General features: G+C 35.7%; 1 protein-coding gene across 6 annotated transcripts in view; it reads right to left on the reverse strand.

Annotated features, from left to right (window-relative positions):
• Positions 1-12,257, reverse strand: part of LOC5574224 (coiled-coil domain-containing glutamate-rich protein 1) — a 95,073-nt gene extending 82,816 nt beyond the window's left edge. For 2 of the 6 annotated variants that reach the window (XR_002501402.1, XR_002501400.1), the window contains exons 1-2: positions 12,119-12,257; positions 11,661-11,897 (exon numbers count right to left, since the gene is read on the reverse strand). Coding sequence is in view for 1 of the 6 variants with exons in the window: in XM_001661224.3 (XP_001661274.3) it covers positions 11,661-11,709 (49 nt within the window). In the remaining 5 variants the exon portion in view is untranslated. The remainder of the gene's footprint in view (positions 1-11,660; positions 11,898-12,118) is intronic. The other 4 variants (XR_002501403.1, XR_002501401.1, XM_001661224.3 and 1 more) reach the window with 4 other exon arrangements.
• Between the last annotated feature and the right edge of the window lie 1,249 nt (positions 12,258-13,506).

Consider the following 13,506-nt stretch of genomic DNA (forward strand, 5'->3'; position numbering starts at 1 on the left):
CATCAGAATCCTCTAAGGATTCTTATCAAAATCAGCTCAAGATTCTAATCAAAATCCTCTCATGATTCTCATCAAAATTATCTCAGGATTCTCATCAGGACGCCATCAGGAATCTGGCTTCTCATCAGAACACTTCCAGAGTTTTCATCAGAATACTCTTAGGATTCCTATCAAAATTCTTTCGGGATTCTCATTGAAACGCTGACAGAATTCTCACCTAAATCCTGTCAGGATTTTCATCAGAATCCCATCAGGATTCTCATCAAATTCAAATCGTCTCATGAATCTCATCGGAATCCTTCCAGGATTCTATTTAAAGCACTCTCAGCATTGTCATGGAAATCTTGTCAAAATTCTCATTAAAAACCTCACAGGATTCTCATTAAAATCTTTTCAGGATACTCATCAATTTTTGCCAGGATTCTTCTCTGAATCTCTCCAGATCCTCATCAGAATCCTATCAGAGTTTTTATCAGAATCCTCTCGGTATTCTCATCAGAACCCTTTCAAGATTCTCTTAAAAATGTTCTCAGGGTTCTCATCAGAATTTTCTCAGGATTCTCATCACAATCCTCTCAGGTTTCTCATAAGAATCCTTTCAAGATTCTAATTAAAATTTTGTCGGGATTCTCATAAGAATTCTCTCAGAATTCTTATCAGAATCATCTCAGGTTTTTTATTAAAATCCTCTTAGGTTTCTTATAAAAATTCTCTCAGAATTCTCATCAGAATCCCTCAAGATTTTTATCAGAATCCCCTCAGAATTCTCAACAAAATCCAATAAGAATTCTCATCAGAAACACATCAGAATTCTCATCAAAATCCTCTAAGGATTCTCATTAGAATTCTCTCAGGATTCTCATCAGAAGGCTCACCAGATTCTCACCAGAAATCCCTCAGGATCCCCATCACAATCCTATAAGGATTATCATCAAAATCTCTTCTGAATTTTCATCAAAATCTTCTCAGGATTCTCATCAGAATCCCATCAGGATTTTCATCAAATTCAAATATCCTTATGTATATCATCGGAATCCTTTCAGGATTCTCATCAAAATCCTCTCATGATTCTTATAAGAATCTTCTCAAAATTCTCACGAGAATGCTACCATGGTAATAATCAGAATTATTCCCGGATTCTCATCAAATCCCTCTTAGAATTCTCATTAAAATCTTGTCAGGATTCTCATCAGAATCCTTCCAGGATTCTCATCAAAGTCTTCTCAGTTTTCTCATCAGAATCTTCTCAGGGAAAAAAATCCCAGAGTTTTTATCAGAATTTCTCCGGATTTTTATCAAAATCTTCTCATTAAAATCCTCTCATGATTCTAATCAGAATCCCATCAGGATTCTCAACGTAACCCCATAAGAATTCTCATCAGAATCACATCAGAATTCTCATCAAAATCCTCTCAGGATCCTCATCAGAATACTCTCAGGATTCTCATCAGAAGCCTTTCCGGAATCTCGCCAGAAATTTCTCAGGATTCCCATCACAATCCTATAAGGATTCTCATCAAAATCTCCTCTAGATTTTTATCGAAATCCTCTCAGGGTTTTCATCAGAATACCATCCGGATTCTCATCAAATTCAAATCCCCTCAAGAAACTCATCGGAATCCGTTCAGGATTTTCATCAAAATCCTCTCATGATTTTCATGAGAATCATCTCAGGATTCTTGTCAGAATTTCCGCAGTATTCTCATCAGAAATATCTCAAAATTTCCTTCAAAATCTTCTCAGGATCCTCATCAGCATCCTCTCAGAATTATCATTCGAATCTTCTCGAAATTCTCATCAGAATACTCTCATGGTATGAATAAGAATCATTCCAGGATTCGCATTAAATCCCCCTTAAAATTCTCATTAAAATCTTGTCAGAATTCTTATCAGAATCCATACAGGATTCGCATCAAACTCCATTCAGGATTCTCATCAGAACCCTCTAAGGATTCTCATCAAAATCTTCTCTGGATTCTCATCAAAAACCTCTCAGGATTTTCATCAATATCCCGGAAGGATTCATATCAAAATCCAGTCAGAATTCTCATTAAAATCCTCTAAGGATTCTCATCATAATCTTCTCAGGATTCGCATCAGATTCCTTTCAAGATTCTCATCAAAATCCTCTCATGATTCTCATCAGAATCCTCTCAGGATTCACATCCAAATCTCCTCTGAATTCTTATCAAAATCCTCTCAGGATTTTCATCAGAATCTTCCCAGGATTCTCATGAGAATCGTTTCAGATTTCTTATCAGAAGCCTCTTCAGATTCTTGCCAGAAATTTCGCAGGATTCTCATCACAATCCTATAACAACTCTAATCAAAATCTCCTCTGGATTTTCATCAAAATCCTCTCCGAATTCTCATCAGAATCTTGTCAAAATTCACATGAGAATGGTATCATTCCAGGATTCTCATCATCTCTCTTAGAATTCTCATTTAAATCTCGGCAGGATTCTCATCAGAATCCTCACAGGATTCTCATCAAATTCCTCTACAAATCTCATCAGAATTCCATCAGGATTGTCATCAGAATGCTCTTAGGATTCTCATAACAATTCTTTCAAGATTCTCATCAAAATCCTCTCAGGATTCTCATCAGAATCCTCTTAGGATTCTCATCAGAAATATTCCCGGATTCTAATCAGAATTTTCTCAGAATTGTCACCAAAATTCTCTATTAAGAATTTTCTCAGTAGTCCCATTAGGATAAAAAATTCTTTAGGCTTCGCATCACAATCCCTTTGTATTTGAAAACAGGATTTCGAAGCTGATCTTATATGATCAACTGTTTCAAAATGACATAGATTTGTTTCCGATTAGCCGAAACTCCCGAAATAAGTTACCAGATTATCCAGACGAAACATATAATCGATCCTAAAATATTCCTCAAGAGATGTCAAGACTTATTACATAACAAAAAAGCATACACTTTTTTGTGAATACATTTGAAGCATATTTAAATATTATAACAAATTTCTAAACGGAAAGGAGTTGTTTACTTCATTTTCAACTATTTATCTGGATTTTCCGGTGGTATCTAAATCTTCGTAGATGCAATTCGAGGTGCAACTATTCCCATGCCCAGAATCATTGAAATTATGATAACCAATCTATTGGGCCAACATATATGAGCAAAAATTATATATATGGCAAACATCTATGTAGATATCATGTCGTTTGGTTTATCAATCATGATATCTACATAGATGTTTGCCATCAACTCCCCATAGTTTAAAACAAGCTCTTCAACCTTCAGTTCGTTCACCGAAAGAAAAATCCTTCCACAATTCTCTACTCAAGCATAGAGGAAGTTGACTCACCACCGCTCATTCATTCTCGCGTCCATTCAAATGAGCCCAGCCAGCAATCACGAGGCTTCCGGTGTGTCATCTTGATTTAATTAAAACCACATTTCAATATGAGCGAGCGCCCGGTCCGCCCGGTTTAAAGAGCCATTCAAGTCTCTAGGGAATCCATCATTTGCATCAAGCTTCTCTATGCACCTGTGCAACAACCGGCTCCTTTCCGAGTTTGGTGGCATCCGGAGCAATCGAGGTCCACCGAGTGGTGAAGAGCGACGTGCTTTCTTTCTTTCCTTGGCTAGGAGACATTCGTATCCGTTCTAGTTGGAACGGTTGGGGGACAAGGTGTGAAATGCACCGTTGGGGTAAAACGCGTCACTGCAATTTCTCCAAGATGATAGGTATTCCAGTCAAATTCGATCTTTTAATATCAATATCGATATCTCTATCCATTTGAAAGCCTTCCACGGAAAGACATTTTCCATCCGAGATATCAATATTAAGCCGAAAAAACTCAAGCGAAACATTGACCTATGCGTTGAAGTCTGAAAAAATTGAGAGTATCTCTCATTGATCGCATTCTATAACAGTGCATGATAAAACCCATCTAAACAATTTCCAAACCGAACGGACAAAACCGCTACAGGATGTTCAGGGAATGTTTATCATTCTAGTAAAGTCAAACACCTACCCCCAATGGTGAATAAGCAAGAAAATCGGGGTTTACCATCGCTCACTCTTTGGAGCTCTCTTTCGCTGATGTTATTTATCAAGCTTGTTACAACTTGCGAAACATTGCTGATCATGGACCGCTACAGATGTGATGTTTTTCTTCGTTTGCTTCGATCGTGCTTCGAAATCAATTGAGAACGAAGTTTGCAATACCTGTATAGAACATATACAATTTGATTAAAAGTTGGATTTTGACATGAAAAAAGTCTGTTTTGAACTGGGTGGAGCGTTATATCCCGCTGATTTGAATATAGCTCTAAATGGCTCCATTTCCTTTGATTTTATTTTTTTGGATATGATTGTCTCAATCCAATGTCTATTTTTAGTGATTCCGAGCCTATTAATGAGACTCACCAAAACACCCAATACGAATAACATTTTCGACGAAATTCACAGTTAAAATTAAGTGGGGCACATATAACCCGATCTTCCCTTACCGACATTTCAACCAACGCTTTTTCATCCTTTTGCTGCTTCACCAGCTTTTCCTAACTTCGGGCACTTCTGAAAGGTTGTCATCAATTATGGTCACACCATGTCACGTTGACGACCTCCAGTCAGAACTGAATTGCGGTGGAGAACCGGCAGCAGATGAGAGGTTATGATGCTCAAAAAACCACAAAAACGGCAAATTATTCATAGACGAAATTGTTTGCTGCAGTTTTTCTTGGAAATCGTCTGCAGGCACTGAATTAAAGGGGAGAATCAGAAAGTTCTTCGCCTTTTGTACGCTTAGATTAGTTTCCGAAGTTAATTTGTTTGCTTGAGGTGATTAAAGAGCAATCGGAATTTTGAAGAGGACAAAACTGGATAACATGAGTTTTGTTCATGCTAAATTCATGGACGATTGCTTACTCGCTGGTGGTCATCATTTGATCCAATGTTTAGCTTTGAATACATTTTGATTTTGATCTCAAAATTTTAGCTTCAGATAATTTAAGCTGTGGCTTCGATCCACTTTCGCTTTAAATAGCCGTTTATCAAGCTCCAATAAAAATATCTATACCATTATTAATGGTTCGAAAAATCCGGAATATTGGTGAAGTATTTTTGATCCTTACAGTCTTTGCAGAATTCGTTCTCATTTGATTTCAAAGCCTGATCAAAGCAAGCGAAGAAAATTATCCCAACTGTATCGGTCCAGGAAGAACAATGTTTCGCAAGTTGTAACAAGCTTGAAAAATAACAGCATCAATCGCTCCAAAGAGAGAGAAAGAACGATCATTATCGCTTATTTACCATTGAGAGTCGGTATTTTATGTTACAGGCTTGATACACAATCCCTAAACATTCAAAAGCAATAGTGTCCCCCAGGTTTGGAGTTTGTTTAGATATGTTTGGGCTCCCCCGGCTTCCTCCCCGATCTAAGCAGTTAACTTTTGATGGCTTGGACGAGTATTGTATCTCTCATACAGTAATACCTCGATATAACGTAACTCGATTTTTTTTTCTAAATTTCGTTCAACATATATTGTTTGAAAAGAAAATGGATTTAAAACTATTGTTATTGACCTAGGCATTTTCAATCTTTCTTACAATTTTTTTCGGTATTGTTCCGTGTTTTCCAATTTTTTTCCGGTATTGTTTTAGAATAAATTTCAAAAAAAAAAAATTTAATAAACGTATAAGATATTTCGTGAAGAAATCACTAGAAAATTCAATTAAAAACAAAAACTATTCTTGATGGATTTTCCATGAAAAGTTTTTGAATCAATACGTAGAAGGATTATAGGAAATGGATGGATGGAATTCAATGAATGGTTCGGAAAAAAAATTAACGTTGATACATGACTATCATCAATCCTCGGAATGATTCTAGTTAAAATCCGTGACGAAATTCCAGGAGAAACAGAATTTTATTTGTACAAACCTTCTAAAGAACATCTGTTGTAACTACTAAAGCACTAGCTAAATATTTCCTTATGCATTATAAGAAAACATATTATGAGATATACGTTACATGGATTGGCGATGGCAGCGTGGCCCGTCAACACACAAATTCAATCAGAGTTTGATCTAGTCTATTTGAATGCAAAGTCTTAATCAATAATTATAAATTTTCATAGACAATTGGAATGAGTAGCAGGCTTGGCTTCAGCTTAAATGCAACAACAAAAAAGAATGATGTATGCCAGAAAAGATTATTTTTATTCTGCTATGTAATTTGTCATCGATCCCGAAGTTTAGCCATGAACCTTGCTGATAAAACCATTAAACTTTCAAACAATTCCAGCAGAAATTTCTTCCGTAATATCTAAAGATATTTTCGCAAGAATTTTCTAAAAGATTTCACTTGAGATTTCTACAATTTATTTATCTTAAGATTTTACTAGCATATTCCAAGGAAGATGGTTCTGATCATTTCCCAAAAAGAATTTTCCTGGAATTTTCCAAAAATTACTTCAGGAATTGCGCCGTAAATGGTTCCAGAAGTATTTCGCTGATTTCCCCATCAGTTTGTGTAGAAAGCCTCTTCCGATTCCTCCGATTCAACAAAAATCAACTGATACTAATGCGATCTTATTTTCTCAAGAATTGGCCAAAAAAAATCAACTAGGGAAAAAGCACCCATTTTCGACCCATTCGATTTTGGCCTACCTTGTGTGAAAATACAAAATAGGCACAGATTTCTTGTAGGTCGAATATTAATGCTTTTCCCCTACCTCTAGGGAACATCCAGGAGTATTTCTAGGAACTTCTTATGGAATACGTTACCGTTACCGTAGTGACGATGTTCCGTAAATTGGATACTAGCAACATTCAGGTTTCTTTTCAATAATCTCGTTCAGACTGCTTTCAGGAGCAAGGCAGACAAGTACACCTTGAACAAGAATACTGAAAGCATGACTATCGCTACTTCCGGCCATGCTCATCTTTACATTTCTATAAAGGTTCCTCAGAGAATCCAACCAGACATCTTTCAGAGGGTCTTTCTAAAAATATCTGTGAGAATTTCGACGTTTGCAGTTACGTCAAAAATTACTATACGTATTTAGGGACTTCTTGAGAGGAAAATTAAGGTTTTTTCCAAAAGTTTGCTTCTGTTAATAATTCAAATATTTTATCAGGAGTTGATTGAGCGACTTCTACAAAAAGTTCACAAACGATTTCTCCCAGATTTTCATTTAGGATACCTTGAAGATTTCACTCAGGATTTTTTTTCTGGACGAAACAATTCCAGGGATTTTCTAAAGAAAATTTTCTTAATATAACATTGAACAGGTTCTTCCTAAAATTTGCCAAAGTATTTCTCAATGATTCCATCCAGGATTTCCATAAGAACATTTCTGGTGATTTCTGAACTAAATCCAATGAATATCACTGATTCTGGTAAAATAAAGATGATAAATTCCTACAAGAACTGATAAATTGAAGAATCAATTGAGAATTTACTTTAAAATTTATCCAAGAAATGTAAGCACTCAATTGTTTTGGAGAGGTGTATAAGGAAACCCCATTTGAATTTATAGTAAAATTTCTGGAAGAATTATAATTAGATTTTGTGGAATAATCTTTGGTGGAATTAATGCAACAATTCCTGTGATAAACTGTGAGTAAATTATGAAAGAGTGGTTTTAAAATGGAACAAAGTAATACTGAAAAAATAAAAGGGCTTTTCAAGAAATGCATGTTAGATATCTCTAAAAATTCTAGATGAATTTTTTTCAACCTTAGAATAACCTATGTATATTTTCTCGGAATATAGGAATCTTTTTCTAATTTTTGCTCTGAGATGGTTAGTATTGAAGAATAAGTTACTAAAGTTTTTTTTAAATATTCATTTTACGGAAAAAAACACGACAGGGCGTATTCTTACTACTACTTCGGCTCATTTTTCAGCTCAAATAATGGCTTTTAAATATTATAAAACTGTTATTTGAGCCGTAAGTTGGTCCAAATATAAACCTTGTCACTTTTGATCATGTTTGACGTTCACTTCGCCGAAAAAAATCCACTGGGGATTTACTTTTTTAACATGTAGCCCAATGGCTAAATTTCCCAGGCCTCCATAAGGTTCTGTGTCTTTGAAGCCATTAGAACAATTTATTTAAAATTGGTTTGATTCAATGCAATGAGTTCATTCAACCCAAGCTTGAGATTAATGCATTTACCCAAAATTGGCTTATTAGGACAGACTACCCCCAGTGGGTAGGTGCAGCTCTCTCTCTATTTTTGACATCATTGGTGGGAAAGAGAGAGAATAATCGATATACTTCATTCAGGGTAAAGTCAATTCAAAAATTAGATAAACTGATTTTTCGTGTATCTGACATTTCTGAAGAGTAACGAAAAACAAAATACCCCCAAAATTTAAGTTTAAACAAAGGGGTGTGACAAAAACCCAAAAACCAGAAAAAAAAGTTTATTTTGGAAAAAAACGAAAAATACTCAAAAATTGAGAAAACATGTGTTTCTGGCCTAAGATTAAGCGTTCGGCACTAAAATTGGCAAAGAGCTTTGAGACCCTTCACGGTAAAACTGAAGGAAGCTTCTTAAGAAATTCTGTAAGAGTTTCTGGGAGAATAAGCGGAGAATCCCATTGTTGGAATGGTAAACGATTTACTGTGGCAAATTGTGAATAAATTTATTTTGGCAAAGCTTAAGAAATCATTTAACGATTTTCAAGCTGAATTCCTAGAGAATTACTAGAGAGATCTTTATAATATTTTCTCGAGACAAATCTGGACGAGTCCTTGCATGTATTTCTGAAGAAAGCTCTACAATTCCTGAAGCTGATGAAGCTGTAAACCTATGGAATAGTCGCGTCATTATCTTTGGCATAGCATAGCATAGCATAGCATAGACTGACTGTGTTTATTAGTGAGGGAGGAAAAGATCTGGGAGTCACCTCTGGTCGGTGATGCGATCCATGGACAAGGGGGAAATATACGACTTATATTAAAAGCTAGTTTTGTATTTTTGTCACGAGAAGTTTTTGGTTTTTGGAAACTTTAAAAAATACGTCAACATCTATAATGTCGAACAATTCAAAAGATAACTTTCAATAATGTCAAAAAGAGAAAAATATATGTATATTGAAATTGTATAAGAAAAAAGCATAATGCCGACACTTATAGTGACGAACCATACAAAGTTTGTTTTAATATTACATAAAAGTTACGCTTTCAAGAAAAAATGTGTTATCATAAGCATGAAACGAACTCACCAGTTGGTAATCCATTCTCGACTGAACACAAAACTGACACTGACAGCAAAACTTCTTGGCGTTCCGAAAACAAACCGTCTTGCTTGGGCCTTCCCAAATACCTACCCAGCAAGACGCTCCAAACAAGGAAAAAGAAAAAAAAAATTCTCCGGCGACGAAAACGCGCGAAATCGTGAGCAAAATCTAACCGACGACGCAAAACCGAACTGTCCTGCTTGGGCCTCACGAAGCACTACTCGGAATAGTCGCGTCATTATCTTTGGAGTAAAAAACTACAACAATGTAAATAATATCTACATACACCAATAGAGGCGAATTTGACTGACGATACAACGTGTTTCCAGAGAAAATTGTATAAAATATTGAAAATCACCTTTTTATTTTTAGAATATATCAAGTAATTTATTAAATGACCATGTAATATGATGCTAGAAGATTTTTTTATTTCAATACGTCGAATGGTAAAATTCATATTTTCATAAAATTCTATATAAACCAAGTGGTTAAACAAAAGAGTATTTCAATTCAACCAAATTTTTTTATACACGTTATTTTTTCAAATTTGTTGATAGAATCATTCTAATTTGGAACAAATAATCATAATACAATGGCAACTGAAGTTGTGCTTAACATTAAGAGGTGTTTAAATTTGAAAAATATATAAATATTATAACGAGTCATGTTTTTTATCATAAATGTGCAGCGGCTATTCGCTTATTGCAACGCATATCCAACGTTGAACGGTTGTCAAATTTGGGTACACATTTTTGCATAGATTTTCATTCAGATTGAAAACACAAAGCTTTTTATAATTTAGTTATGCAAAATATCGAGATCTATTTAAATTCAACAATGCATATCACTCTACTACATAAAGACATTGAGTTCCCGTTTAGATTCATATTACGGACATTGAAGGTCTTAGTGAAGCACAACTGATATAAAAACATACGAATTTAATAATTTATCATATCATGATCATTAATCATCATGATCGAGTTATGAATTGAAATAGTAGTAAGAGGTTTTGGCTCCGCTATGCGAAAAATCTTGACTAAAGAGAAACGATGAACTTTCAATGATTCTTATCCTCACTTTAGGTTATTCTGTACATTTTTATTCAAATTTGAAAAGCTCATAAAACGCTTAATAAGCAAAGTCAAATGACTGATCAAACTTGCCAAACTGTTAAAGAGCTAGGTATTGAAATTTTCAATAGATGTATACAAAAGATGCTTCTTACAGTGAGCCAAAAAATGTGGATCTATAGAGCGGTAAACAGTTTGAAGTGAAATGTTTACCAAACAAAGTAGAGTGCTCGGTATTTAAATCAAAACGGTAAAGTTTTTTTTTTTCAATTAAAACATATTTCATTAAAATCTCTAGATCAAAGGAGTTTAAGCTAACTTGTATGCCATCAAACCAATATTTCCAACTCGTTATAAAAAATGTACTGACTGAGATGAGACCAAAAAAGCTGTTCAATTACAGACCAAGTGATATCTAGTGGTGAAGTCACAAAAAAGTCACTACTGCTAGTTGGAATTAAAAGTTTTAAAATGGAGCAAAAAAATATGTTTAGTTGAATTTTGACTATCAAAAACCTCAAGATGCGTAAAAATGCTTGAAGGTAAACACAGATTTCATTTACATACATACATCTTATTATTCTTGTATAAGACCCGCAATTTCCATGAAGCTTTTGACATCTTTATTGATCTTTATTATCCCCAATACCAAGTATTCCAATTATGTTTCAAAAAATTCGTGGAATTCTATGATTTGAATTTGGCGATTTATAGTAAAACAATTAAAGTGATAGTAACAAGGATCGCTGATCGAGAATTTTCCGGGTTTGATTTTTTTTTTGGTTTCTAATGCTATAGAGTATATCCGTGCTTGCCACACAAAAAAATAATGCAAAACTGGACAATTGACAAAAAAGCTTTTGATTATTAGCTGTGGTTATATTCGAGGGGCTGAGAAGCAGACTTTGTCCCAGTAAGGAAGTAACGCTAAGACGAAAAATAAGAAGTGAAAAGGATATGATAAGGAAAATTGCACTTTCATTCCAAGGATATCTTTTATCATGCAACCATAATCCCCTAAGCCACTGTGACCAACCATCGCTCATTGAGGTGCGATAATTTCTTATGCAAACATCATTCTCACTAACGATATGTGCCAGTCTCATCAAACCACATCCAACCCAAGAAAAAAATAACCATCCATACCACAAATCCATCATCGTCGTCGTGGGTGTTGCCGTCCCGAAAAAAGAACACCTTTCCGTCACCGCACTTGTCCCACTGAGCGACAACAGTTCAAATATTTGCTTAGGATCACCGTCCACAAGCCGATGATGAAAACGATATTCAAACATTTCATGTAAGAACAAGGCACCGAACCTTCCTCTAAATGGATTGGGAAAAAGGGCACTCAACACATACCTGCAACGCACGCCAGCATAAACGAGACACATAAAATTATCGACTTCATCTCGAGTTTTGCCGCTTTTCTTCTGGTTTCTGTTGATTTAAATTTCTCTCTATCTCTTCCTGAAAACTGGAACCGCCGAGCTCGTTTGCTTCTCCGGGACTTTGCGCGCGATTCTCTTCCTTGACACTGAACAAGCACTTTTATTCCTCGGTCAGGATCGAACTCCCGAAAGCAAGCTTCACTATCTTCTAATTGGAATTCACACAAATTAAGGATCGGAACAGTTAGAGAATGATTTGAGAAAAGTTCCTCCAAGTGGGAAACACTTCAGGAACTTTTCTTAAAATCACCGAAATTGCACGAAATCACAGAACCCTCGAATCCCCCAAATCAACACTCAAAATTTGCTTCAGTTTCTTCAAACACAATATCTCTGGCAAAGAAAAATGGGGAAGACTATTGAACCCACTCTGCAGAAACAATTGAGCAGCAGCTAGACCAAATCCAACATATTTCTTCGAGCGATCTTGCACAACTGATCGAAGACCCGGGCCGCCAGTGACGATCAGCTCTTCCTCCCATGGGCAAGTCGCGCGAAACGATCCTACGGGAACCTTCTTCAGCCTTCTTCGGAGCGATCGTCCATCTCGCTTGCACCATCGGCACCTCCAGGGGAGGAATGCATGTGCCACTCACACACCGAAAGCCACAGGTGCCCGCAGGCAACGAGAGTCCACCTCACCTTGCCACCTTACCTACCTGCTATACCTCCCGCGAGCATAATCTTGCACCGAGGATCTTCCTTCTTTCCAACACACCATGCGAGCCGCGTGCAGCACCACACCGATAAGGGTATGCGATATGGATTTTTACTCATGTCGATGCGGAACGAAACGATTCACGGGATTTCTATCATACACTGATCATACACTGATATTTGGGGAGAGTGTGCCACCCTTGGCAATTTGTTCTTAAACTTTTTCCACTCACTAAGGCATCATCCACAAACTACGTAACGCTCGAAGGGGGGAGGGGGTAGGATTGAGCGTTATGACTCGTATAAAATTTAGAAAATTTCCGAACAAAAAGCGTTAAGGAGGGAGGGGGCAAAATTTTTCAAATTTTAGAGTTATGGATGCTGCCTAAATAGTATCATTATGTTAGTTATACATCTTTACATAAACACGGTGCTATTTAAAATGAAGAGATATTCTAATGTGATGGTTTTGAAACATCTCTAATATCGTATGAAATCATATAAAACATAAGATAATTCTGTGATAGGAATAACTTTTACTAATCATAAAGTCGTCTTCGCATAGCACCTATTAATTTTTGATCAGAAATACGGTTAATTGTAACACAGCGTAACAAAAACGACATTTTTGCGTGTCTCAAGGATCAAATTATGTGTCTCTAGTAGATTTGGAGTTGCTGAATCTGGTGCCATTCTCAGAAATGTTCCAGCACGTCACAATTTTTAGCTACAGGTCGCCAAATTTGTATAAAACACTGATTTTATTAATGTTTACATGAAATTTAAAGTACAATTTATCAAAATTTTTTGTAATCTAATCCTCTAAACATGCAAAATAGAACTTGAACTTTCATTTCAGACATAATTTGATTGAAATAACGCGATAAATTTCGATTAAACTGATTTTTTCAACATGCTTTAGTCTCCATACAAAATTCTTCGTTTCTTCTATATGGCAAAATACAACAATTCTCTAAACCATTAAAAAATAACTTTCCCGCATCGAAAGTATTACAAATTTTGATGAAAAGTATTGTTATAAACATAAAGTTTGAATTCTGTGGCTAATTCAGCCAATATATTACCTTACAAGCTGGCAA

The sequence above is a fragment of the Aedes aegypti genome, chromosome 3 (genome assembly GCF_002204515.2).
Source record: "Aedes aegypti strain LVP_AGWG chromosome 3, AaegL5.0 Primary Assembly, whole genome shotgun sequence".
Lineage (NCBI taxonomy): Eukaryota > Metazoa > Arthropoda > Insecta > Diptera > Culicidae > Aedes > Aedes aegypti.